The sequence below is a fragment of the Sturnira hondurensis genome, unplaced genomic scaffold, assembly GCF_014824575.4.
Source record: "Sturnira hondurensis isolate 20B ecotype Veracruz unplaced genomic scaffold, ASM1482457v3 Scaffold0010476, whole genome shotgun sequence".
Taxonomy (NCBI): domain Eukaryota; kingdom Metazoa; phylum Chordata; class Mammalia; order Chiroptera; family Phyllostomidae; genus Sturnira; species Sturnira hondurensis.
The window spans coordinates 453,496-480,954 of NW_028083107.1; the positions used below are offsets into that span (position 1 = coordinate 453,496).

The 27,459-nt window shown below is 38.1% G+C and overlaps 1 protein-coding gene across 2 annotated transcripts in view; it reads left to right on the top strand.

Annotated features, from left to right (window-relative positions):
- The window catches only part of GABRA3 (gamma-aminobutyric acid type A receptor subunit alpha3), a 386,743-nt gene extending 376,429 nt beyond the window's left edge, over nucleotides 1-10,314 (top strand). For both annotated transcript variants that reach the window (XM_037059217.1, XM_037059218.1), the window contains one exon: nucleotides 9,385-10,314. In XM_037059217.1, coding sequence (XP_036915112.1) covers nucleotides 9,385-9,720 — 336 coding nt within the window. In that variant the 3' untranslated portion in view covers nucleotides 9,721-10,314. The remainder of the gene's footprint in view (nucleotides 1-9,384) is intronic.
- Nucleotides 10,315-27,459: the final 17,145 nt, after the last annotated feature.

The following is a 27,459-nucleotide window of genomic DNA, read 5'->3' on the forward strand; positions in this document are numbered from 1 at the left end:
TATGGGAAACTAGAAACCAACCTCAAGGGAAAAACTCAAAAACAGTCAAATTTATGAGGATTGAATGATATGCTTTTAAACAATGAATGGGTTAATACTGACATGAATAAGGAAATCAAAAAGTTTCTGGAAACAACTGAAAATGAACACACAACAGTCTAAAACCTATGGCACATATCAAAGGCAGTCCTGAGAGGGAAGTTCATAGCAATACAGACCTACCTAAAAATATAGAAATATTTTAAATAAACAGCCTAAACCTAGATTTCTAAGAACTGGAGTGATAACAATAAATCCCAGAGGGAGAAGAAGGAAGTAAATAACTAAGATCAGAGCAGAATTAAACAACATAGGTACTAAAGGAACAATTCAAAGGATCAATAAATCCAGGACATGGTTCTTGGAAAACATTCAAAAAATGAGAAACCTTTAAGCAGACTCCTCAAGCAAGAAAGAGAGAGGACCTAAATAAATAAAGTCAGAAACGAAAGAGGAGAAATTACAACTGATACCACAGAAACACAAAGGATTATAAGAAATTACTACAAACTATATGCCAAGAAATTTAAAAACCAGGGTGAAATGGACAAATTTCTGGAGAAATATAGTCTTCCAAAAGTGAATGAAGAACAAGTAGAAAGCCTGAACAGACCAATAACAGCTGGTGAAATCAAAGCAGTAATAAAAAAAACTCTCAACACACAAATACCCTGGATCAGACAGTTTCACAGGAAATATTACCAAACATTTAAGGAAGAGTAATCCCCTACCCTTCTCAGACTATTCCAAAAAAATCCAAGAAGAGGGAAGATTCACAAACTCTATACATGAGGCAAACATCATCGTAATCCCCAAACCAGATAAAGACATAGCAAAGAAAGATTACTACAGGACATTATCCACTCATGAACATAGATGTTAAAATCCTCAAGAAAATATTGGCAAACTACATCCAGCAATACATTAAAAATATCATACACCATGATCAAGTGGGATTCATCCCAGAGATGCAAGGATGGTACAATATTTGCTATCAATAAATGTAATACATGACATAAACAAGAGCAAAGACAAATCACATGATCATATCAATAGATGTGGGAAAAGCATTTGATAAGGTACAGTACCCATTGATAATGACAACATTCAGCAAAGTAGGAATGTTGAGGGAGCACACCTCAATATAATAAAGGCCATATATGATAAAGTTACATCCAACATCATACTCAATGGGCAAAATCTATAAGTTTTCCTCCTAAAATTAAAAACAAGATAAGAAAGTCCCCTTTCTACACTTGTATTCAACATAGTATCGGAAGTCCTAGACCCAGCAATCAGACAAGAAAGAAAAATAAAAGGCATCCAAATTGGAAAGGAGGAAGTAAAAATGTCATTGTCTGCAGATAACATGACAGTGTACATAGAAAACCCTATAGACTCCATCGAAAAACTATGTGACCTTGTCCACTGTAATCAAAACAGCCTGGTACTGGCACAAAAACAGGCACATAGACCGATGGAATAGAACAGAGAGCCCAGAAATAAACCCAACTCTCTACAGTCAATTAATATTTGACAAAGGGGGCAATAACATAAAATGGAGTAAAGACAGCCTTTTCAACAAATGGTGTTGGGAGAACTGGACAGCTACATGCAAAAAAAATGCAACTTGAGCACCAACTTACACCATACACCAAAATAAATTCAAGGTGGATAAAAGACTTAAATATAAGCCGTGAAACCATTAAAGCCCTAGAGGAGAGCATTGGCAAGAAAATCTCAGATATTCCACGCAGCAATATTTTTACTGATAGGTCCCCTAGAGCAAGGGATATAAAGGAAAGAATAAACAAATGGGATCTCATCAAAATTAAAAGCTTCTGCATGGCTAAGGATAACAGTATCAAGATAAAAAGAGAAGCAACAGCTTGGGAAAAGATATTTGCCAAAGATACCTCAGACAAAGGTTTAATCTCCAAAATATACAAAGAACTCACTCGACTCCACTCAAAGAAGACAAGCAACCCAATTAAAAAATGGGCAGAGGACTTGAACAGACATTTCTCCAGGGAGGACATACAGAGGATCCAGAGACACATGAAAAGATGCTCGATATTGCTAGCTATCAGAGAGATGCAAATTAAAACCACAATGAGATACCGCTTAACACCAGTCAGAATGGCTATCATAAACAAAGAAACAAACAAGTGCTGGAGAGGTTGTGGGGAAAAGGGGACCCTAGTTCACTCTTGGTGGGATTGCAGACTGCTACAACCACTATGGAAAACAGTATGGAATTTTCTAAGAAAACTAAAAATGAGCGTGCCTTTTGACCCAGCAATTCCACTATTAGGAGTATATCCTCAGAACCCTGCAACGCCAATCCAAAAGAACCTATGCACCCCGATGTTCATAGCAGCACTATTCACGATAGCCAAGAGTTGGAAGCAACCTAGATGCCCATCAGTAAATGACTGGATCAAAAAACTATGGTACATTTACACAATGGAATTCTATGCTGCAGAAAGGAAGAAGGGACTACTACCCTTTGCAACATCATGGATGGAACTGGAAAGCATTATGCTGAGCGAAATAAGCCAGGCGGTGAAAGACAAATGCCATATGATCTCACTGTTAACAGGAATCTAAACAAAACAAACAAGCAAGCAAAATATGACCAATGACACTCAAATACGGAACAGGCTGACAGGGTCCAGAGGGGAGAGGGGAGAGAATCATAGGGGAAAAGGGGATGGACTCACATGAACAAGTAGAAAGGACACATGGACAATAACTAAGGGTAGGGGGGCGGAAAGGGGAGGGAGGTGGGGAGCATGGGGCGGGTGGCGGTTAGGGATGGGAATATAAGACAGAAAGCTGTACTTGAACAAGAATTAAATTTAAAAAATTATTAAAAAATAAATAAATTAATTAATTAAAATAAGAAAAAGAAAAACTATGTGACCTTGTAAGTGAATTTGGCAAAACAGTGTGATACAAAGTCAATATTCAGAAATCAAAGGCATTTTTGTACACTAGAAATGAAATATAGAAAATCGCAATTTGGAAAAAAGTTCCATTTTCCATAGCAACAAGAAAAACAAAGTACCTAGGAATAAACATAACCAAGGAGGTGAAAGACCTGTACTCAAAAAACTATGCAACACTGAGGAAAGAAATTAAGAAAGACAAATAAATGGAAGCATATACCGTGTTTATGGGTTGGAAGAATTAACATCATCAAGATGTCTACACTACCAAAAGTAATTTACAGATTCAACACAATTGCTATTAAAATATCAGTGACATATTTCACAGACATTCGCCAAACTTTCCAAAAATTTATATGGAACTCTAAATGACCCTGAATAGCTGCACCAATTTTGAGAAAGCAGAACATAAACAGAATGGAATACTATGCAGCAGCAAGTAAGAACATCCTCCTGATCTTCATGATAGTATTGATGGAACTGGAGAGCATTATGCTAAGTGAGATAAGCCAGGCAGTGAAAGACAAATACCATATGATGTCACCTATAAGTGGAACCTAATCAACAAAACAAACAAGCAGGTAAAATATAATCAGAGACATTGAAATAAAGAACAAACTGACAATAACTAGAGGGGAGTGGGGAGGGAAGAAATGGGGAAAAGAATGGGAGGGGTTGTGAAGGTACCTGTATTAAGGATCCATGAAGCAAGACAATGAGGGTAGGTTTGAGGGTGGGAGATGGGGGTGGTAGGGCTGGGGAGAGTGTTGTAGGGTAAATGGAAACAACTGTGCCTGAACAACAATAAAGAATTATAAAGTAGAAAAATTTTGCTCAAAATATTTAATGGCTTCCCACCACACTTAGATCACAATTCATAATTCTTACCATGAATTTCAAAGCCTTACTGGATCTGGTCCCCAGATGTACAGTACTGACTCTTACCATTCTTGTTTTTTCCCATTTACTTCACTCATCACAGGTGGTCTCCTTGATGATCCTTGTACACATTACTCTCATTCCAACCCCAAGCTCTTTGTCTCAACAATTTTCTCTCTCTGGAAGTTTTGTTTTTTCAGATCTTTTCATGGCTTGCTTCCTCATTTTATTCAGATCTCTGATAACCTTCTCAAAAGGACTTTCTCTAACACTCATTATCCTTCTCTGTCTTTTGCCCTGCTGTATGTGTGACCATTATACTTCTCACCTTCTCACATTACATTGCTGTATATATTTATCTGCTTATATGTCTATTATGTGTCCTCATTCTCTGGAATGTGAACTCCTTGAGGGCAGGTGCCATGTTTTACTCTCCATTGGCATAGCTCCAGCACCTAGCACAGAATCTGCCATGTAGTAGATACTCAGTAATACTTAACAAATGAATAAATAACTGAATACTGTCTGTAGTTTCTCAGAATCCATGACTCCCTCTCTTTTCCTTGATTTTCTATCCAGCCTTGGCTGCATGGAGTATCATTGCAGTCAGTCAACTTACTCACTCACTTCAATCCAACTCCTCTGTTAAAAAAATTCCACAGACATTGATGGATTTCTGCTATTTATGAGCTTATACTCTGAAATTCTGCTGGTCTTTTAACTTGTGCCTGCAATCCTTCTCTGAGTCTCTAATTTATTCTGTTTCTATTTCTTATAAAATCTATTTTAAGTCTTGACCATTCATTTCAACTTCTATGTGGGGAATGTAAAAACCATTGTATGAGATGTACCCTAACTAACTGTGTTCCTTTCATTCCACCAACGCATAGATAGTATTTGAGTCTTATCTATTCTTTCCTGAGCTGTGATCTAGCCTCAGATAATTCCCCAGCTATGCTGTAGATACCTCCCAATCTCTCAGAAAACTGGACCAATTGATTACTTTCATTCCACTTGCATTTTCTCTTCTTTCTATTGTTGTATTGACCTCCTCCTAATCTCTCATGCTCCTTTTCTCTTTTTTGAACTCCCCTCACTCATTATTTATGACTCTCTGCATGTGTCTTATGCTTTCTCCTTTACATTTTAACTCCTTCTTACTTTAATTAATCTTACTAATTAAACAGCCTAAAATTTATAGTGTACAGTGCAGTAATGTTAAGTATATTCACAATATTGTACAACCAATTTCCAGAACCCTTCAACTTGCTAAATTGAAATTCTGTACCCATTAAACAGCAAATACTCATGCTCCCTTCCACTGGCAACTGCCATTCTACTTTCTGTCTCTATGTATCTCTAAGTACTCTCACATAAGTGGAATAATACAGTATTTGTCTTTTTGTGAGCGGCTTATTTTACTTAATGCAATATCCTCAAGGTTTATTCATATTGTAGCATGTGTCAGAATTTTCTTTCTTTTTAAGGATGAATAATATTCCATTGTACAATAGACCATGTTTTGTTTACTCATTCTTTTGTGGGCACTTGGGTTACTTGTACATTTTGGCTGTTGGAAACTATGCTGCTATGAACATGGATGTACAAATATCTCTTTGAGACCTTTGTTTGTTTTTTTAAAAATTATTTTATTGTTTTTCCATTACAGTTGTCTGCATTTACCCCCCACCACTCCCTCTGACCTCAGCTGAACCCACCTCTCTCCCTTGCTTCCACCCCCCACCTTGGTTTTGTTCATGTGTCCTTTATAGTTGTTCCTGAAAACCTTTTCCCCCATTATCCTCTCCCACCTCCTCTCTGGTTACTGTCAGATTGTTCTTAATTTCAATGTGAGACCTAGCTTTCAATTTGGGGCAGTATATAGCCAGAAATGGAATTTCTGGATCATATTTTAATTGTTTTTAAATTTTCCAGGAACCAACAACCAATTTTTCCATAGAGGCTATACCATTTTACATTTCTCAAATTTCACAAGGGTTCCATTTTTTCTACACCCTTCCAGCACTTGTTATTTTCTGGTTTTGTTGTTGTTATTGATAGTAGGCATCCTAACAGGTATGAGGTAATACCTCATTGTGGTTTTTTATTTATATTTCCCTAATGACCAGTGATGTTAAGCATCTTTTCATGTGCTTGCTGGCCATTTGTATATTTTCTTTGGATGAATGCCTATTCAAGTCCTTTTCCTTTTTTAGAAACTGATGTTTATTGTTTTTTTATTGCTCTGATTCTTCTTTGAGTTGCAATTATGATATACTCTATTCCTTTGCCCCACTTATGAAAATTGTGATTCAGGAATGTTGGATGGCTATTAGGGAATAGACACAGAGGCACTGGGCTATATCTGCATATACTATGTAGGTAGTCCTGGCTGGGTGTCAAGTGCCTTCAGACCTATGACTAACCCTCTAATTTGTATTTCTGGAAATAGATAAGAGTGCTCTTTGAAGCAAATTCTTGAGTTGGACATGCATTGGTCCTTAAAAGTTTTTATTGCCTTATCTCAAAACCCACAAGAAGTAGCTTTCTAAAAGGAAAGTTATCCTTGTCCTTGGGTCGACTTGGAGAAATAAGTTTCAGTTTTGTCGTATGAGAATTACTGAGCTATATAGAGATATGCTCTCTGTATAGGAGAAGTCAAGACTCAAGAGGAATAAACTGCAGGTCACATGGAGAATTTTCAGTGGGGGTGTGTCTGACATTTTATCATTTAGTAATCATCTATTTCATGCCCAAGAGCCAGGTATTTGGCTAAGGAGGTAAGAATAAAATTGCAACTTGGCCAAAGTTAAGTCAGTCTAGTTTGTATCTATAAAATTACAGAGCATAGATAAATATTAGAAAACTAGATGCAGAAATATTAACCAATAATCTCTGACTCCTGCTCCTATCTTACACCACAATATTTGCTTTGATTTCCTTCTTTGGCAGTTTAGGTAAAAATTATGCTGGCTGATTAAAATATGCCATGTTGGAAAAAGCAAGATAAATGAAAACACAATTTTCCTTTATTACTTAAAATATGCAGTTAAATCAAATGCTGCTTCTCCCCATCTATAGAACAAAAAGCACCTATGGAGTTAAAGAAAGTGTTTGCTACTCAGAATGATTGTTTTGGGAACTTGATCATAATCAGCTTATAAAATGACTAAATAAAATAACATGTGAAAGCTTCCAGCAACGTTAAGGTAGTAGGCTGTTTTCTTTCTTTCCTTTTTTTCTTTTTCTTTATTTTTTTTGTGCCTACCCATGAGAAAAAGAGATTACTAAGCAAATTAATAAGTAAGCAGGCAAACATGCAAAGTGTACTTTTATCTAAATGATGAGGGGCATTTAGCAGCAGGCCTCTACTCACACAATTGATTTGCTAATTATAAATGAGTCCCATGTAGTATTTAAAGCATTTACAAGAACTTTATAAGCCTTAGAGTTCTGCCTCCTTCTACTTATAGCAATGTGACTGCAATCCTTAAAGAGAAAGACCAGTATTTCTTTTTAAATGTTATATTAGTCAGACTATTCATTTACTTAAAATATCACCCTTTCATTTGTCCCACTCTCCCTGCCTGATTGAAAACCCTGAAGCTAGCACAGGAAAGCAAAATAGGAGGATATGACATCCAAGGCCTTTGCCATGTACACTGTGATTCAGCTGCAGCAGACTCCTTGTCAGCCCTCAAACAAGAAGTCCCTCTGGCCTGTGCACTGGCTTGTGCTGCATCTTTATGTGATAAGCTCCTGCTCTTTTTTTGCAGCCCAGCTCATAAACCTCATTGCCTTCTCTGAGCCACCATTTCCAACACCTGTAGGTACCTTCTCCCTCTCTCTGTTGAATTAATATCACACTCTGCTCATATCTGTTAGAACCCTAATCACATTATATGGCCATAATGTATTATTCACAAATCTATCCACTGGATTATGAGCTCCTGAAAAACATGGATTAAAACACACGCACATCTCTTAACTTTCCCACCTGTCCATAAATACCTAACATAGTTCTTAGCCCAGTAGATACTCAGGAAATATTTGGCAAATGTTATTGTTAGGATCAGGAAGATAAATGGCAGTGTGGTCTAAAGGGGGAAATTAGATAAAAATGGGGACTCTTAAGTAAAGAAGAAAACAAATAGAAAGAGATTAGGAGAAAGAGGTAAGTAAGAGAGGGTGGAAATAGAAAAATCCAGGAAGGAAACACATAGGAAGCAGAGGAGTCAAGAGGTGAAACACAGATGCTCGGAAGCAAAGTAACACTGAAAAAGGGAACAATGTAAGGTGTGTGAAATTAGGGCAATAAAACTAGTTATCATTTTTTTATCAGACACTCTTGGGCATTTCTGAAGCTCATCTGTTCCCACTTGTCCCTAGAAACAAAGAGGAATGGAAAAGAGAAAGGCCAGAGTGGGGAGTGAGGCAGCAAACACTACATACTATGAAGTTGGCCACTGACTTTGGCCTGAGTCTGGTACTGGACTGCTCCCTTGGCCTCCCCTTCCTCAGGCTCTCTCTTCTAACCAAGGCCTGAGCTTTGTCTCTTCTCTTTTATACATGGAGTGCTCATATATACACAAGCTAGATATGTGAGAACGAATGAGCACATGTGTGCATACTTGTTTCCCATTGAGTAGTTTTTACTCTGAAAAGAAATCCAAAGGAGAGTGTCATAGCAAGCCTTCAGCTATCCCTGCCCTTACTGTGTCAGATGGGAGCACTTGCATAGTTCCTGGGGGAGGCTGTGGCTCTGGCCTGCAGCCTTGCAAGAGTGATATACCCTGGGGTGCCTCCTAGCTTGCTGAACACATTTACCATGCATGAAGGGTGAGATACTGTTGTAATGATGCATATAAACGTACAGTATTATTTATTGTGTCTTTAAGACAAAATTACTTTCACACTCACTGAGCTCTCTTCCCCACAGGAGATCTGCCACTTGATGGCTGAAGCCTTTTGGACTTATTTCTCGGGTAACAAAAAGTGTCTTGTGCTTATAGAAAGCAGCATGGAACAGTCCTGGATAAAAATCAGGAGGCCAGGTGGCTATTGTGGGCTCTGCCATTCAGTTTGAGGCTTTTTCTCATCTGTCAAATGGGCATAATCTCACCCACCTACTCATTAGGATTACTGTGAAGGTGAAATCACATGATGATACACGACCCTGTGAGCAACATTTCACAGTTTTCAAGTGATTTCTACCAACATTTTCTCATCTGATTCTGTCAACAACCCTGTCAAATATTTTGATCCTCATTTTACAGATGAAGAAACTAAAGCTCAAAGAGGAGAAGTTACTTGGTCAAAGCCACATAGCTAGTTAACCAGGATGATGCAAATTTTTTAGACACAAACCTGGCTACTCAGTGCTATTGGCCTCAGGGCCCCTGTTTCTTAACTTCCCTCAGGTTTCCTCCTTTCCATAGCCTCTGAAGGTGCTCAGTGTAAAAAATTAATTAGCTCTTTTTGTTCCCTCTTTTCCCTTACTTTTTCTGGTCCCTAGAAGAAAACACCAGCAGCCCCAACAAAGAAAACCAGCACCACCTTCAACATCGTGGGGACCACATATCCCATCAACCTGGCTAAGGACACTGAGTTCTCTACCATCTCCAAGGGCGCTGCTTCCAGTGCTTCCTCAACCCCAACAATCATTGCTTCGCCCAAGACCACCTATGTGCAAGACATCCCAGCTGAGACCAAGACCTACAACAGTGTCAGCAAGGTTGACAAAATTTCCCGCATCATCTTTCCTGTGCTCTTTGCCATTTTCAATCTAGTCTATTGGGCCACATATGTCAACCGGGAGTCAGCTATCAAGGGCATGATCCGCAAACAGTAGATAGTGGCAGTGCAGCAACCAGAGCACAGTATACCCCAGGACTGTGCATCTACGCACCCAAACCCCAGGGCTTCCCTTCATGTGTTTGAAGATACTTCTTTTTAACCCTCTACCAAGCTGTGACTCTCAATTCATATTTATGAATTTCAATGAAAAAAAAAAGAACAGAAAAATTACTTGTCCCTTTAACATTGCTGAATGTACTCTCATCAGAACCAAACACTGCCATTTTTCCAGAAGCTCATCTTAGTCTGCCAGTCACCCCAGCTGAAGGCACTGCATGTAATTCATTGCACTTTACCCACCACAAAACAGAGACTTTATTACCTGTAGTGGGAGCCCTGGCTGTTTAAAGGCCCAGACCAAGAAGTATTGTTGATTAGTCCAGATCAGATGATTCTGACTCAGTAGGGAGCCAGGCAGGGCTGTCCTATGTGGTCCTGCTTACCACCTTCCCCACTAGGCACTAGTACTAATAGCAAAGGCAGGTGTCAGTGCTCTCCTCTGAACATGGCCTCCAGCCTCTTTATTGGCTTAGAGGTTAGTGCAGACAATTGTGGCTCACCAATGTCTACCATGTATGGCCAAACCCAACATAACAAACTGGGCCAGCCTGACACCAATGTGGCTAGTGCCCTGCCATGTGTAGGCCCTCAGGAAATTAGTATCTTTTTTGGGGGGTATATCTCTCCTCCAGGAAAGCTCTCTTCACTCAAGCCTTCAACCCTATATCCAGCTGGACACTGCTTAGTTTGGACTCATTGCTGCCTGCAAACTCTTTAGGAAAAGGAACAGTATTTTTAAAATTTATACTAAAAAGGTACAAATGGAAACAAAAAAGATCTAGATCAAATGCTTATACAAATAGTTTTTAAGATTAGAGTTGTAGGAAAAGTCATTTTCCTGCCAAGGCAACTAGTCATGTACTGGATGGAACAAGAGATTTGGGCTGGGTGGTAGTTGACACTTGAAGATTTACTCAAAAGATAAGAGCCAGTGGCAGATGAAAATCAAATTCTTCCTTCCATACCATCTACATGCCACACCCTAGCCCAGGCCCAAGAACTTTGCTCCCAGTAAGTCAGGGAACTCTGGTCCTCTGTTAATGCTGATTTCAAGGTTGGGGGGGTGCTGTTAATCAGAGTCTAGTCAATTTTTGAGTCAACTAAATCATTAAGTTTATTACCAGTTTGGTAATATATTATTTTGGGGACATTTGATTTTATTTGTTCTTAATGTGAGTAAAAGACAGTTATAATTATAAATTTTTTATAAGGTAGATAAACTAAGTATTTGACATTTGAGTGACTTGCCTAGGTTCCTTACAAGGGTATGTAATACAGAATCATCATGTGCCTTTTCTAAAGGCCAAAATGAAGACAAGATTGAGAAGGCAAGTCCATGTTAACCTCAGAATCAGCAGAGTCTTAACAGGCCTGATGGGTCCTGAATGTGGTTTGCTTGGACACCAAAAATATTTTTAGAAAATCACAATGCGTTACCCAAGAATACCAATTCTAATAGTCATGGCTCAAGGAAATGAGATTAAGAAGGCAGCCCCAGCCACTCATCCAAAGTATCCTAGAAGTCCAAAGTAAAGTCACAGATGGTACCAAAAACAGATTTTCCATATCTACCCCTGAACAAAGCTCTTAAGGGGTCTACCATTAGCTGCTGGTTGCCTTTCCACCAATCCTTTCCCCATCACCTGCTTCCTTGCCATTGCTGGAATAATGCATGCCAGTCCCATTATTCCTAAGACTGTGTCTGTAGGTAAATTCATGACTAGAAGAGTGTAGTATTGTGGATATGTGGGGATGGGGGTGGGGGTGGGGCTGTTAATGATTGTATTAAGGAATTAGAATGGAAGCCTGACCTTTGCCTCTTTGTAGAAATTGTGTTTCCAAATGCTTTGGTGCAATGTTTTGTGGCTGTTTATTAAACTTTCTGACTTGTACTCAGGCTGGAGAACCTTTTTTGATCACTCTTTGCCTAACATAAGTGGTACTCTGTTCTTCGTTTTCATCATCATTTTCATGCCACCCCTATTTTCTACTTTTAACACCACTGGAACATCCTGGGAAAAATGCATAACCCAAGCAAGAGACCTATTACAGTGATTGAAAATAGAACCCAGGTGAAAACATAGCTTGATTAATTCAGCATTCTTATTATAAAATATGACAGAGAAGGAAACAGCTGTGTTGCTCCCACTGCAAAATTCACCCAGTTTCAGGAAACAGTGCTATTTTCATTGCAATTCAAAAGGCTTTCCCTTTCCATTGATTACTGTTTCCCTTATGAAATAGTTCCATTAGGCAGAGAGAGAGTGAGTGTCTGGTTGGTTGATCCATGTTTTGGTAAATGTGTGATGACTGACTCTTGTTTATTAGAATTAGAAATAATCTCATGAGATGTGCTTAAGGAAATCATCCGAACCCTAATGGGTAGGAAAAGTCTCATTGGGAGAGCTTTTCAAATCATATATCACATTTTCTTGTGTGAAATAATATCAGGGACTTGCACAATCTGACCCTTGGTGCATGTTCCAGCCCTGTGGTCATCTGATGGATGCCCTGCTGCTGCAGGCATTCCACAGCCTCCACCCAGTTCCACTATATCCCCAGAACAACCATGTGAGGCACATATGGCTGCTTCCCTAATAAAAGGTATCAGTACCAGTATTTAAGTATTGTTTCCTTGAGAAGCTTCTGAATCCACTTTGCTTTGAAAAATATCCCTCTAGTCATAGGGGAAAGCTCAAGCTGTTCCCATCAACACTTCCATTGATGAATTCCCCTAGAGTTTGAAACTCATTCAAAGAAACAAACACCTAGATTTAAGCCAGGGCTTGATCCCACCAGAGTTGCTATGTGATGTGGGGTGAGACTCTCCCCTGAGCTGAGGCTTAGTTTTCCCATTAGTAAAATGGAGTTCTGATCAGAGCCAAGTCAACACAGTACCCTTTCTATCATCTTCCCGTGTGCCACTCTAGCCCTGAATATCACCGCAAAATTGAGCCCCCATAAAGCTCAACCAAGGGCCCTTACCAGTGTGGCTCAGTTGTTTGGGCATTGTCTCATAGAGGGAAAGGTCGCTGGTTTGATTCCCAGTCAGGCACATGCCTGGGTTGTGGGTTCGGTCCCTGATTAGGGCATGAACAAGAGGCCACCAATTGATGTTTCTCACAATGAGGTTTCTCTCCCTCTCTTCCTCGCTACTCTTCTCTCTAAAATGAATAAAACTTTTTTAAAAAGCTCAACTCAGGAACACAAAAAAATATTCCTTCGGCTGCCTGTCTCACAGCTCAGATGGGTTAGTGGCTGAAAAAAAAAAAAAAGATTTAAACACCTAGCAAGAACAGCAAAGAGGCTAAACCTGGGAATGCAGAGGACAAACACTCAGTTTCAGTAGTGACCTCCTTTATCTCCCCAGCATATGTTTGGCCTGAGCTTCATGTGGCAGTGTCTTGTGTGAAAAGATGCAGTGTTATTAGTTGTCCAGGTCCAGTCCCAGCATGGGTAAAGTTTGGTTCTAAATTGAGAGTGCTAATGAAGTATTGATGTCAGGCAGAGGACCCCAGGTAAACCAAGAACAGATCAGGAACAAAAACATCTCCCACTTTGTTTTTTCCTCCAAAAGTTCAGCTTAAGGAAGAACAAAAACCCTCAGAAGGGAACACCCTAAGCTTTTCTGTCACTAACTCAAAAGAATTCATGAGATCTTCACATACCACTTCTGCCCTCCCTTCTTTCAGACAAAAGGTGGCCTTCCTTCTGGCTGAGACCAGTCCTTCCTTTGTTCTCCATCCCTGCTTTTGTTTTCTGTAACAATCCTACTTTTGTTATCTGCTCTCAGTGAAGCTACTCTTATTGAGTCACAATTGCCCTGGTTACTAAAACATAAAGATATTTTTCAATTATCTTACCTGATCTGTCAGCAGATTTTGATACTGTTCACAATAAATTTATTCTTTGGTTATCATGACACCACAATATCCTGATATCCATTATTTTCTTGCTACCTTTCTGTTTCCTATGTTTTTTCTTATTTAACTTCTTTGTCTCTTAAAGGCTGGAGTTCCCACAATGTTTTCCCTCTTTTCCTTTCACTCTGCACTTTCTCTAAATGATCTTGTATGTCCTGATGACTTCAGTTATTGTATCATTCCATTGTTGTTTGTTGTATAACAAACCACCACCAAGTTTAGTGCCGTAAAATAAAAACTGTTAATTATTCCCATGGGTGAGGAATGTGGACAGGGTATATCAGGAATGACTTGCCTCTGCTCCACAATGCCAATGTCTTCATAAAGGAAGACTGAAACAAGTGGAGATGACTTAAATGACTGGAACATCTGATGATGGAGGATCCACTTCCAAGCTCCCTTGGAAGGGGATTCTATGGTGAGTTGAAGATGTGTAGTTGCCCAGTCTCAAGTCTTGTTCAGCTAGGAAAATATTGAGGCCTAACCTGAGATGATGAAGGAAGTTCTGGGTGCCAGACCAATGGAGGGATTCTTCACATGTTGGGCAGCTGAGCAGTGATGGTTGAAGGACAGATTCAACTACACATGACCTTTCCTAAGCAAGAATCACATGATCATATCAACAGATGTGCAAAAAGCATTTGATAAGGTATAGCACCCATTTATAATAAAAAAAACCTCAACAATGTGGGGATAGAGGAAGCATTCCTCAACCTAATAAAGGCCATATATAAGAAACCTACAGCCAACATCATACTCAATGGACAAAAACCAAAAACTTTCCCACTAAGATCAGGAACAAGACTTGGATGTCCACTTTCACTACTTCTATTCAACATAGTATTGGATGACTTAGCCACAGTAATCACACAAGAAAATGAAATAAAAAGCATCCAAATCAGAAAGGAGGAAGCAAAACTGTCACTGTTTGCAAGTGACATGATAGTGCACATAGAAAATCCTATAGACTCCTCCAAAAAACTACTCAAGCTAATTAGTGAATTTGGAAAAACAGCAGGATACGAAGTCAATATTGAGGACACAGAGGCGTTTTTGTACACCAACAATGAAATATCAAAAATAGAAATCAGGAAAAAAATCTCACCTACTATAGCAACAACAAAAAATAAAGTAGGAATAAACCTAATCAAGGAGGTAAAAGACCTGCACTCAGAAAACTATACAACACTGAAGAAAGAAATTAAGGAAGACACAAACAAATGAAAGCATGTTCATGGATTAGAAGAATTAACATCAGCAAAATGTCCATACTACCCAAAGCAATATATAGATTCAATACAATCCCTATTAAAATACCAAGACATATTTTACAAATTTATACAGAACTGTAAACAACTCCAAAATACCACAGCACTTTTTAGAAAGAACAACAAAGTAGAACAGGTCGAAATACCTGATATCAATATGTATTACAAGGCCACTGTAATCAAAACAGCCTGGTACTGGCATAAGAACAGACACATAGTCCAATTGAACAGAATAGAGAGCCCAGAAATAAACTCAAGTCTCTATAGTTAATTAATAATTGACAAAGTGGGCAGAAGCACAAAATGGAGTAAAATAATCTCTTCAACAAATGGTGTTGGGAGATCTGGACAGCTACATGCAAAAAAAATGAAACTCAATCACCAACTTACACTATACACATAAATAAATTCAAGGTGGATAAAAGACTTAAATATAAGTCATGACACCATAAATGTCCTAGAGGAGAACACAGGCAGGAAAATCTCTGATATTCTACACAGTAATATTTTTCACCAATATGTCCCCTAGAGCAAGGAACATAAAGGAAAGAATTAAAAAATGGTACCTCATCAAATTGAAAAGCTTCTGAATGGCTAAAGAAAACACAATTAAAATAAAAAGAGAACCAACCATATGGGAAAACATATTTTCCAATGATACCTGGGACAAGTATTTGATCTCCAAAATATATAAAGAACTCATATGACTGCACTCCAGGAAGACAAACAATGCAATTAGAAAATGGGCAAAGAACCTGAACAGACACTTCTCCAAGGAGGACATACAGAGGGTCTAGAGACATATGAAAAGATGCATGACATCAGTAGCCATTAGACATATGTAAATTAAAACCACACAGGGATACCACTTCACACCAGTGAGAAAGGCCATCATAAACAAATCAAGAAACAAGTGTTGGAGAGGATGTGGAGAAAAGGGAACCCTAGTGCACTGTGGGTGGAAATGCAGACTGGTGCAGCCACTGTGGAAAACAGTACGGAATTTCCTCAGAAAACTGGAAATGCCTTTTGACCCAGCAATTCCACTGCTGGGATTATATCCTAAGAACCCCGAAACACCAATCCAAAAGCACCTATGCAACCCAATATTCATACAGCATGATTTACAATAGCCAAGGTCTGGAAGAAACATAGGTGCCCATCAGTAAATGAATAGATCAAAATACTATGATACATCTACATGATGGAATGCTATGCAGCAGTAAGAAAGAAGGAGCTCCTACCTTTTGTGTCAGCATGGATGGAACTGGAGGGCATTATGCTAAGTGAAATAAGCCAGGTAGTGAAAGAGAAATATCACATGATCTCACCTTTAAGTGGAACCTTATCAACAAAAGAAACAAGCAAGCAAAATATAACCAGAGACTTTAAAATTAAGAACAAACTGATAGTAACCAGGGGGGTGGAGGGGATAGTGGTGGGGACAGGGGGAAGGGTTTTCAGAGGAAATGGGGAGAAAACCAAAGAGGGGTGGGATCAGGGGTGGGAGGTGGGGATGGCTGGGGTTGGGGGCAGTAGGGGGATAAAGAAAATATAAAATTAAGTTTAAAATGTTAATGAATATAGTTATTAAAAGAAAAAGCTATACATGGCCGTTTTTTAGAACTTCTCACAGCATGGCAGCTGAGTACAGAAATAGTGCTTCTTTAGAAGGGACCTGTAGAAGACAAGCATTCCAAGAGAACCAGGTGGAAGCTGAATGATGTTTACTGTCTTAACTTAATAAGTAGCTGCATTTCATGTTATAACATAGTTTGTAAAGCCAGCCCATATTTAAGAGGAGAGGCACAGACTTTACCTCTTAATGGTAGGAGTGCTTAAAAAATTTCAGACATGTGTGAAAACCACTGTAAAGGACCAGTTTGTTTAAGTCTGGCAAATGTGACTCAGCTCTGTATGGAAAACCTACAGAAGCAAAGTTGTGGGCAGGAGCCAGACCTTCAAACCGAGTTTTCCCGTGAGAATCAGGCCTAGGAAATGCATACAGACTGTTATGGCTTGCTCTTGCTAAAACTCCATCATCCTAGTCTAAAACAACAAATGTGTATTGTCTATCTTCAAGGTAATATCCAAAGCTTGTGTGAATTTGCCCAAGGACGGAGCTGATTGGCTCATCGCCATTCCCCTCTGTATGTTATTTTCATTTCCTTGATTGTACCTAAACTGTAGACAATAATATTCTATGTAATAGATAATAAATCTTTCTCTGATGTAGGACCTCAGGAAAACAATAAAAGCCTAGGCAAGAGTTGAAGTGCTCTCCTCTTGAGGTATTGGCCAAAGCATCCATAGGCACTCTCCCCTTGAGAGAGTAGCCATGCCGTTCCCTTTTTCTCCACAGGATTGTCGTTGCCTGTGCATTTATTCTCGTCATCAGCCACAGCAGGCAGATTCTGCTGGCCAGAGTCCGCCACAAACCACAACATCTCCTTTATGCTGATGACTAACACATTGCCATCTCTACCCTAGTTATTTCACATCAGACTTAAAATGTTCAAGGCAGTACTCACGACTCCTTAATCCATAAAATTTCTCCCTTGACCATTTACTTATCAGTAAGTAGAAGCATCATTCACATAGATGCTAAAGCCAAAAACCAAGAATTACTGACACCTCTTTCTCATCCCCACATCTAGCACATCTGACAATCTTGTGTGCTCAGCATCTAATTTAAAACCCATATCAAACCCCCTCCTCCTCACTTCCACTGCCAGCATCCAGTCCAAGTGTCCATCAAAATCTCTCACCTGGATCACTACAGAGCTCACTTTTTAAACTGTCAACCAGATTAGTAACCCATGACTTTCCATGTCTTCAATGCAAAATGAGTGGCTTCACCTGACCAGGATATTTGGGCACACTCTTGCCTTATTTACATCCCCAAACAATGAACCATGCAGGTCTGGGGTCCTGTAAGTTATCCACCAGGGTAGGAAAGCTAATTCATAGCCCCATCTACTACTTAATATAGTACTCAGTGGCAACTATCTAGTTAAGCCTGACTAGAGAATCCAGGCAACCACAGAGTCAATTCTACAGCCTCCCTTGAGCAGGGAACAAAGTCAGCAGTCCTACCTAGTTATTCTCAGCCAGTGGCACACCCACATCCCTGACCTCAAAGCTCAAACAGTTGTCTCACTGAAAAATAGACTCTAATAGCAGGCCCCATCTGATCAAGTACATTACCAGCAGTCATATCTAGAAAACAAAACTGAGCTGACTGGTGAAGAACTGTTTGCCAAAGTGAACATGTGAAGTCTGGAAGAGGACACCAGTTAATCAAATGTGAAAATACTATTGCAAAAAATCAAGGATCATGGTGTCAAGTAAATATTTACACTGCCAAAGAAAACTAATAAAGGTCTTGTAACTGACCCTAAGTGTCAAATCATTCAGAATAATCCTCTTAAAGATGCTTAATGAACTACAAGAACACACAGACAAGCAACTAAACAAAATTAGGAAGACAAAGTATAACCAAAAGAACATCTATCTCTGATGTTCAACAAAGAGATAGAAATCATCAAAAAGAATTAAATAAATAAATAAATAAATGGAAATAACCAAACAGAAACCATAGAGCTGAAAAAACAAAATAATTTAACTCAAGAATTCAACAGAGAGCTTCAAAATCAGACTCAACCATTCAGAAGAAAGAATCAGTGGCCTGAAAGATAAGACATTTGAAATTATCCAGTCAGAGAAACAAAAAGAAAAAAATAACAAATGGTATAGAAAGCCTATGGGACTTATGAAACACAATGAAAAAAATTAGCATGAGCCCTGGCTGGTGTGGCTCAGTGGATTGAGTGCCAGCCTAAGAGCCAAAGGGTTGCTGGTTTGATCCGCAGTCAGGGCACATGCCTGGGTTGCAGGCCAAATCCCTGGTGGAGGGGCACCTGAAAGGCAGGCACACATTGATGTTCATCTTCCTCTCTTTCTCTTCTCTTCTCTCTAAAAATAAGTAAATAAAATCTTTTTAAAAATTAGCATGGGAATTTTAGGAGAAGAGAAAATGAAAAGAACAGGAAGTACATACAGGGTGGAAAGAAACAGGTTTACAGTTTTGAGTACATGAAACAGAGTTTATTTTCATACTATTATTTATTTATTAATGTATTGTTTTCCATGTGAACAACTGTAAACCTAATTTTCCCTCACCCTGTATAAAGCAATAATGGCTGAAAACTTCCAAAACCTGGTGAAAGAAACAGATATACAGATCCAAGAGGTCCAAATAAGTTGAATCTGAATAGGACTACACTGAGACACATTATAACTAAATTGTCAAAAGTCAAAGATAAAGCATTTTAAAAGCAGCAAGAGAAAAGAGAAAAGTTATACACAGGGAACCTTTATAAGAATATAGGCAGATTTCTCAACAAAAACTTTTCAGGCCAGAAAATAATGTGATGACATATTCAAATACTGAAAAAAAATTGTCAACCAATAATAGGGTACTGGCTAAGCTTGTCCTTCAGATAAAAAGAAGAGATTAGGGTTCTTCCCCTGCAACCTCCAAAAAAATGAAACCCCAAAGCTGAGGGAATTCACTACAAGATATGCCTTACAAGAAATGTTAAAGATTGTACCAGTCTGCAATCCCACCAACAGTGAACTAGGGTCCCCTTTTCCCCACAACCTCTTCAACATTGTTGTTTGTTGCTTTGTTTATTATGGCCATTCTGACTGGTGTAAAGTGGCATCTCATTGTGGTTTTAATTTGCATCTCTCTGATAGCTAGTGATATTGAGCATCTTTTCATGTGTCTCTGGATCCTCTGTATGTCCTTGGAGAAGTGTCTGTTCAAGTTCTTTGCCCATTTTTTAAATTGGGTTGCTTGTCTTCTTAGAGTGGAGTCATGTGAGTATGGAATTTTCTAAGAAAACTAAAAATGAATATGCCTTTTGACCTAGCAATTCCACTGTTAGGAGTATTTCCTAAGAACCCTGAAACACCAATCCAAAAGAACCTATGCACCCCAATGGTCATAGCAGCACAATTTACAATAGCTAAGACTTGGAAGCAACCTAGGTGCCAACCAGTAAATGAATGGATCAAAAGACTATGGTACATTTACATAATAGAATTCTATGCAGCAGAAAGAAAGAAGGAGCTCCTACCCTCTGCAACAGTGTGGATGGAACTAGATAGCATTATGCTGAGTGAAATAAGCCAGGCAGTGAAAGACAGATACCATATGATCTCACCTTTAACAGGAAGCTAAACAACAAAACAAACAAGCAAGCAAAATATAACCAAAGACACTGAAATACAGAACAGGCTGACAGGGACCAGAGGGCAGAGGGGAGGGAATTTCAGGGGAAAAGTGGAAGGGTTTACAGGAACTATTATAAGGGGCACATGGACAAAAACTAAGGCGGGGGGAATGGGAGAAAGGTGGGGAGCACTGGGGTGTGTCCTAGGATGGTAGTAAAAGACAGAAAACTGTACTTGAACAACAATTAAATAAATTAAAAAATAAATTAATTAAAAACTAAAATAAAATGTCTTGATAGGTGAATTGCATCAAATGGAGAGTACCTTGAAGATTTCAGAAGTTTAAACATGTAAGAATAAATACACTTTTTTCCAAATTCCATTTTTGGGGTTCCCTATTATACAATAATAGTTAGCGACTTTAATACTCCACTCTCAATAATGGATAGATCATCCAGAGAGTCAACAGGAAAACAGCAAATTTGAACAACTGAGAGAACATATGGACCTAACAGATATATAGCAAAAAATCAATTGTTAGCCGCAGAATACACATTTTTCTAAACTGCATGTGGAACATTTTCTAGGCTAGAACATAGGCCACAAAACAATCTTAGTAAATTCAAAAAGATTGAACTCATACCAAGTGTCTCCTTTGACCACAATGATATGAAACTGCAGAGTACTGTGCTAAGTGAAGTAGGTGGTGAAAGACATCCCATGTGATCTCACCTGTAAGTGGAACCTAATCAACAAAACACAAAAGCAAGCAAAATAGAGACATTGAAATAAAGAACAAACTGACAGTAACCAGAGGGGAGGGGGAAGGGAGATAATGGGGGAAAGAAGGGAAAGGGTTGCCAAGGAGCACGTACAAAAGATCCATGGACAAAACCAAAGGGGTTAGGATTGAGGGTGGGAGTTGGGGGTGGGGGGGTCATGGAAAAGTGGAAGTGGGAAAATGAAAATAACTGTATTTGAACAATAACAAAAAATGCACATATAAAAATAATAGGAAAAAACCTGGAAATTTCACAAATACACAGAAATTAAACAACAGTCTCCTGAGCAAACAATTGATCAAAGAAGAAATTAAAGGTAAAATGAAAAGTACCTTGAGACAAATGTAATAGAAACAGAACATAGCAAAACTTATGGGATGCAGCAAAAGCAATTCAAAGAGGAAAGTTCATAGCATTAAGAAGCAAGAAATATCCCAAATAAACAACGTAACAATTCACCTTAAAGAACTAGAAAGAGAACACACTGAACCCAAAGTTAACAGAAGGAGGAAAGTAGTAAAGATTAAAGCAGAAATAAATAAATCAGAGAACAAAAAATAGAAAACATTAACTAAACCAATAATTTGTTCTTTAAAAAATAAAGAAAATAGAAAAACCTTTAGCTAGACTAAACAAAGAAAAAAGAGACAGAACCCAAATCAACAAAATTATAAGCTACTCCGATCAACTATACACCAACAAACTTTGCAGCCTAAAAGAAATTGAAAATTTGTTAGACATACAAACTATCAAGACTGAATCAGGAGAAACAAAAAGTCTGAGTAGACCAATTACTAGTAAGGAAATTGAATCAGTAACCAAAAATTTCTCAATGAAGAAAAACTCAGGACCAGATGACTTCATTGGTAAATTTTACCAAACATTTAAATACTAAGAATTCTTAAACTCTTTAAAAAAATTGAAGAGTAGGAAATGCTTTCAAACTTCTTTTATAAGACCAACATTTACCCCATTACAAAAGCCAGAAAAGGACACTTCCAGAAAAATAAACTACATACCTATATCCCTGATAAATATAGATGCAAAAATTTCAATAAAATATTAGTAAAACTAGTTCAGTAGCAAACTAAAAGGATCATTCATCATGATCAAGTGGTATTTGCACCTGGTATATAAAGATTTATCAACATACATGGATCAATCAATGAATGTAGAAAAAAGCATGTTCAATATTCATTCATGACAAAAAACTCTTAACGAATTAATTATAGAAGGGGCATACTTCAACATAATGAAGTCATGGATGATCAGTTGACAGGTAACATGATATTAAATAGTAAAAGTTTTAAACTTTTTTTCTAATATTAGAAACAAGAGATGGGTGCTCACACACACACCACTCCTATTCAACATAATACTGAAAGTCCTTGCCAGAGTAATCAGGAAAGAAAAATAAATAAAAGGTATCAGAATTGAACAGAAAGAAGTAAAATTGTCTGTATTTGCAGATTATATATATATATAATTATGTCATCGGAAAATAATTGTTATTTCTAATCAATGAATTTAGTAAAGTTGCAGAATTCAAAATTAGCATGCAAAAACCAGTAGTGTTTCTACACACTAACAATGAATTATCTGAAGAATAATTTAAAATAATTATCCTATTTACAAGATCATTAAAAGAATGAGATATTTAGGAATAAACTTAACCAAGGGGGTCAAATATCACTACTCTGAAAACTATAATCAGTGATGAAAGAAACTAAAGACATAAATGAATGGAAAGTTATCTTATTTTTATGCACTGAGAGAATTAATATTATTAATATGTCAATACTACCAAAAACCATCAATAGATTCACTGCAATTCCTATCAAGATTCTAATGGCATTTTTTCACAAAAGCAAAGAAAATTTCTGAAGTTTATGTGGAAGCATAAAAGACCCTGAGTAATCAAAGCAATCCTGAAAAGCAGAACAAAAGAAGGAGGCATCACAGTTTCTGATTTCAAGTTATACTAAAAATAGATCAATGGAATAGAAATGAAAGCACAGAAATAAAACCAAGTATATATGGTCAATTAATACTGGACAAGGAAGCCAACAATACTAAATGAAGAAAAGACAGTGTCTTCAATAAGAGTGCTAGAAAATTTGTATATTCATATGTAAAATGATGAATCTAGACCAATATTTTACACCATACACAGACGTCAACTAAAAATGGATCACAAACTTGAATGTAAGACTTGATACCATGAAATTCCTAGAAGAAAACAGGAAAAAAGCTCCTCCACATGGGTCTTCATAAAGATACTTTTGAATAAGACAGCTAAAGCATAAGTAACAAAACCAAAACTAAACAAGTGGCAATACAAACTAAAATGTTCTGCACAGGCAAAGAAATAAGCTGGGCTTCCCAGCCTATTAAACCATTCCCCCAAATAACCCAGATAACATTCATCCAGTTGTGAAATGTGGCAGGGTTTCTCTCTGCCATGGTCAGTTGTCTGGAGTCACAGAGAGCCTTTTAAAGGGCCAATACATAAAATTCCATTTGCAACCACTTAGCCAGGGCTCAAGCAAAGGGGGGTGGGCAGAGTGGATTAGAGATGCTTGAGTAGATACTGGGGATAGTGACTTTGGGGAGATAACTGAGGGATCAACTGACAGAATCACGGTGCTGAATCATCCCCTATACAGCAGGAGCCATCTTGTTCAGGCAGACCACTTCCCTCCAAAGTGGCATTAGTTTGAGGGAAAGCAATACCCCACCCACAGGAAATACTCTGCACCACACTCTGGTGCTTAAGCTTGACTGCTGATTAAAGAGTGACTAGATTAACAACTGAAGGAGTCAGCCATAGGCTGTGGATCCCTGGTAGTCTGAAACAGGCCACCTAAAACCAAACTGAGTCAACATCTGACATCACCAGTGGCAGATCCAGAAACAAAACACAGTGCACATGCATAACAGCATATAAAACATGGAGGTCAGAGTGACCCTCAGTGAACCAGCCAGAGGAAATGACCTCATCAAATAATGACCCAACAACAATCAAAACCTTATTACAACCAAAGAGGCAGCATAAAGAACATAAAGGGGATCCCAAAAACATCAAGTCCAGGAGATCAAAGAGAATGCACCACTGAATCTCACAGGCTGTCTAAAATAGAAGTTCACACTAAAAAGTCAGAAAATCAAAATAGATCAATTTAAGAAGCAGAAACAAACAAATGAATACCTAAAATGGGGAGAGAAAGAAACAACACCCAATAAAAAGGATGCTAAAAGAAATAGAGGCAAGTAAACTATCAGACACTGAATTCGAAATGACACTTATAAGGAAGCTCAAAGAGCTCAATGAGAAGTACAAAGAACTACAGAGAAGCAACAAGGAACTTACTGTGATCTACATCAGCATGAAAAAGGACATAGAAACTAACAGTAAGAGTCAGGAGGAAATGAAGAATACAATTTTTGAATTTAACAACACAGTAGGAGGGATTAAAAGCAGGCTAGATGAATCAGAGGATCAAACCAGTGAGCTGGAGACATGGTAGAGAAAACTTACCAGACAGAGCAACAAAATAAAAAAAAAAGATTCACGAAGAATGACAAGGGTTTAAGAGAATTGCAGGACAACATGTGACTTAATAATACCTGTATCATAGGAATACGAGAAGAAGAGCAAGGCATAGAAAACCTGTTTGAAAAAGCAATGATAGAAAACTTACCTAACTTGATGAGAGAAAAACTCATGCAAGTCCAGGAAGGACAGAGGGTCCCAATCAAGAAGAATCCCAAGAGGCCCATTCCAAGAAACATAATAAGAAAATGGCAAAATTCCAAGACAAAGAGAATATGAAAGGCAGCAAGGGAGAAACAGCTAGTAATATACTCGAAACTCCAGTAAAGATGTCAGCTAAACAGAAACACTACAAGTCAGAAAGGAATGGCAAGAAATACTCCAAGTAATGAAAAGTAAAGTCCTGCAATCAAGACAATACTACCCAGCAAGATTCTCATTTAAAATGGAAGACAGCCCTGGCTGGTATGGCTCAGTGAATTGAGTGCCAGCCTGAAAATCAAAGGGCCACTGGTTTGATTCCCAGTACAGGGCACATGCCTGGGTTGCAGGTCATGTCCCCAGTCAGGCACACACGAGAGGAGAACACACATTGATATTTCTGCCTCTCTTTCTCCTTCCCTTCCCCTCTCTAAAAATAAATGAGTAAAACTCTTTTAAAAAAATAAGATAATCATAGGGAAAAAGGGGATGGACTCACATGAACAAGTATAAAGGACACATGGACAATAACTAAGGGCGGGGGGTGGGCAGGGCTGGGAATATAAGACAGAAAACTGTACTTGAACAAGAATTAAATTAAAAAAATAAGATAAACTGGAAGGCAAAATAATGAGCTTCCCAGATCCCCCCAAAATGGTTAAAGGAACACAACTCTACAAAACCAGCTTTGCAAGAGATGCTAAAGGGACTTCTTTAAGAAGATGATGGGGGGGGGGCAAGAACAAAGGAGAAAATGACAATAACTAAGTATATATCAATAACAACTTTAAATGTAAATGGATTAAATTTGCCAATCAAAAGACATAAGGTAGCTGAATTGTTAAGAAAACATGACCAACATATATGCTGTCTACAAGAGACCTACCTCAGAACAAAAGACCTACACAGACTGAATGTGAAGGGATGGAAACAAATATTCCAAGCAAATGGACAGGAAAAAAAATCTGGGGTAGTAATATTTGTATCACACAAAATAGATTTCAAAACAAAGCCCACAAAAAACGAGGATGTTACATAATACTTAAGCAAACACTCCATCAAGATGATATAACCCTTATAAACATATATGCACCCAACATAAGAGCACCAAAATACATAACAAAAATTTTGGAGGCCATCAAGAAAGATATCAATAGCAATACACTCACAGTAGGGAATTTTAACACCCTACTGTCAACAATGGATAGATCACCAAAGCACAGAATCACCGTTAACAGGAAACTAAACAACAAAACAAACAAGCAAGCAAAATATGACCAATGACACTCAAATATGGAACAGGCTGACAGGGTCCAGAGGGGAGAGGGGAGAGAATCATAGGGGAAAAGGGGATGTCCTTTATACATGAACAAGTATAAAGGACACATGGACAATAACTAATGGGGGAGCACTGGGGGGGGGGGCAGGGCTGGGAATATAAGACAGAAAACTGTACTTGAACAAGAATTAAATAAAAATAAAAATTAAAAAAACAAAGAATCAGCCCTGGCTGGTGTAGCTCAGTGGATTGAGCACGGGCCTGCGAACCAGACAATTGCGGTTCGATTCCCAGGCAGGGCACATGCCTGGGTTGCAGGCTGGTTCCTTGCAGGCTAACTACCAGCAGGGGATGCACAAAAGGCAACCATACATTGATGTTTCTCTCCCTCTCTCCTTCCCCTCTAAGATAAATAAATAAATAAAATAAAATAAAATAAGAAATTCTTTAAAAAAAAACAAAGAATCAAAAATACTGTGGCATTGAATAACACTCTAGATCAAATGGATTTAATTGATATATGTATATAAAACCTTTCAAAGATTCATTCTTTTCAAATGCACATGGCAAATTTTCAGAGATAGCCCATATGGTAGGTCACAAAACAAGACACTGCAAACATGAGAAAATTGAAGCCATATCACTCATCTTCTCAGATCACAAAGGCTTGAAACTAGAAACTAACCTTAAGGAAAAAACACTCAAATACATGAAGACTAAATAATGTGCTATAAAATAATGAATGGGTAAAAGTGAGATCAAGGTAAATATCAGAAAGTTTCTGGAAACAAATGAAAATAAATACACTACAACCCAAAACCTATGAGGCACAGTGAAGGCAGTCCTTAGAGGAAAGTTCATAGCAATAAAGGCCTATCTAAAAAGATAGAAACATTTCAAATAAACAACCTAACCTTACATCTACAAGAACTAGAGGAACAAAAACAAACAAAGCCCAGAGCAAGAAGAAGGAAGGAAATAACCAAGATCTGAGGAGAATTAAATGACTTAAAGACTAAAATAAAAATTCAAAAGATCAATAAATTCAGGAGCTGATTCATTGTAAAGATAAACAAAATTGACAAGCCTTTAACCAGAGTCATCAAGAAAAAAAGAGAGGGGACCTAAATCAACAAAATTAGAAATGAAAGAGGGGAAATTACAACCGATGCTACAGAAAATACTGTGGATTTCTAAATCCATAGTATGGAAATCTAAATACTAAAGGATTGTCAGAAATTACTATGAACAATTATGTGTCAATAAATTTGAAAACCTAGGTGAAATGAACAAATTTCTAGAAACATACAGTTTTCCAAAACTGAATCAAGAAGTAGAAAGCTTGAGTAGACTGATAACAGCTAGTGAAATTGAAGCAGTAATCAAAAAACTTCTGGCGCACAAAGCCCTGGACTGGACAGCTTCAC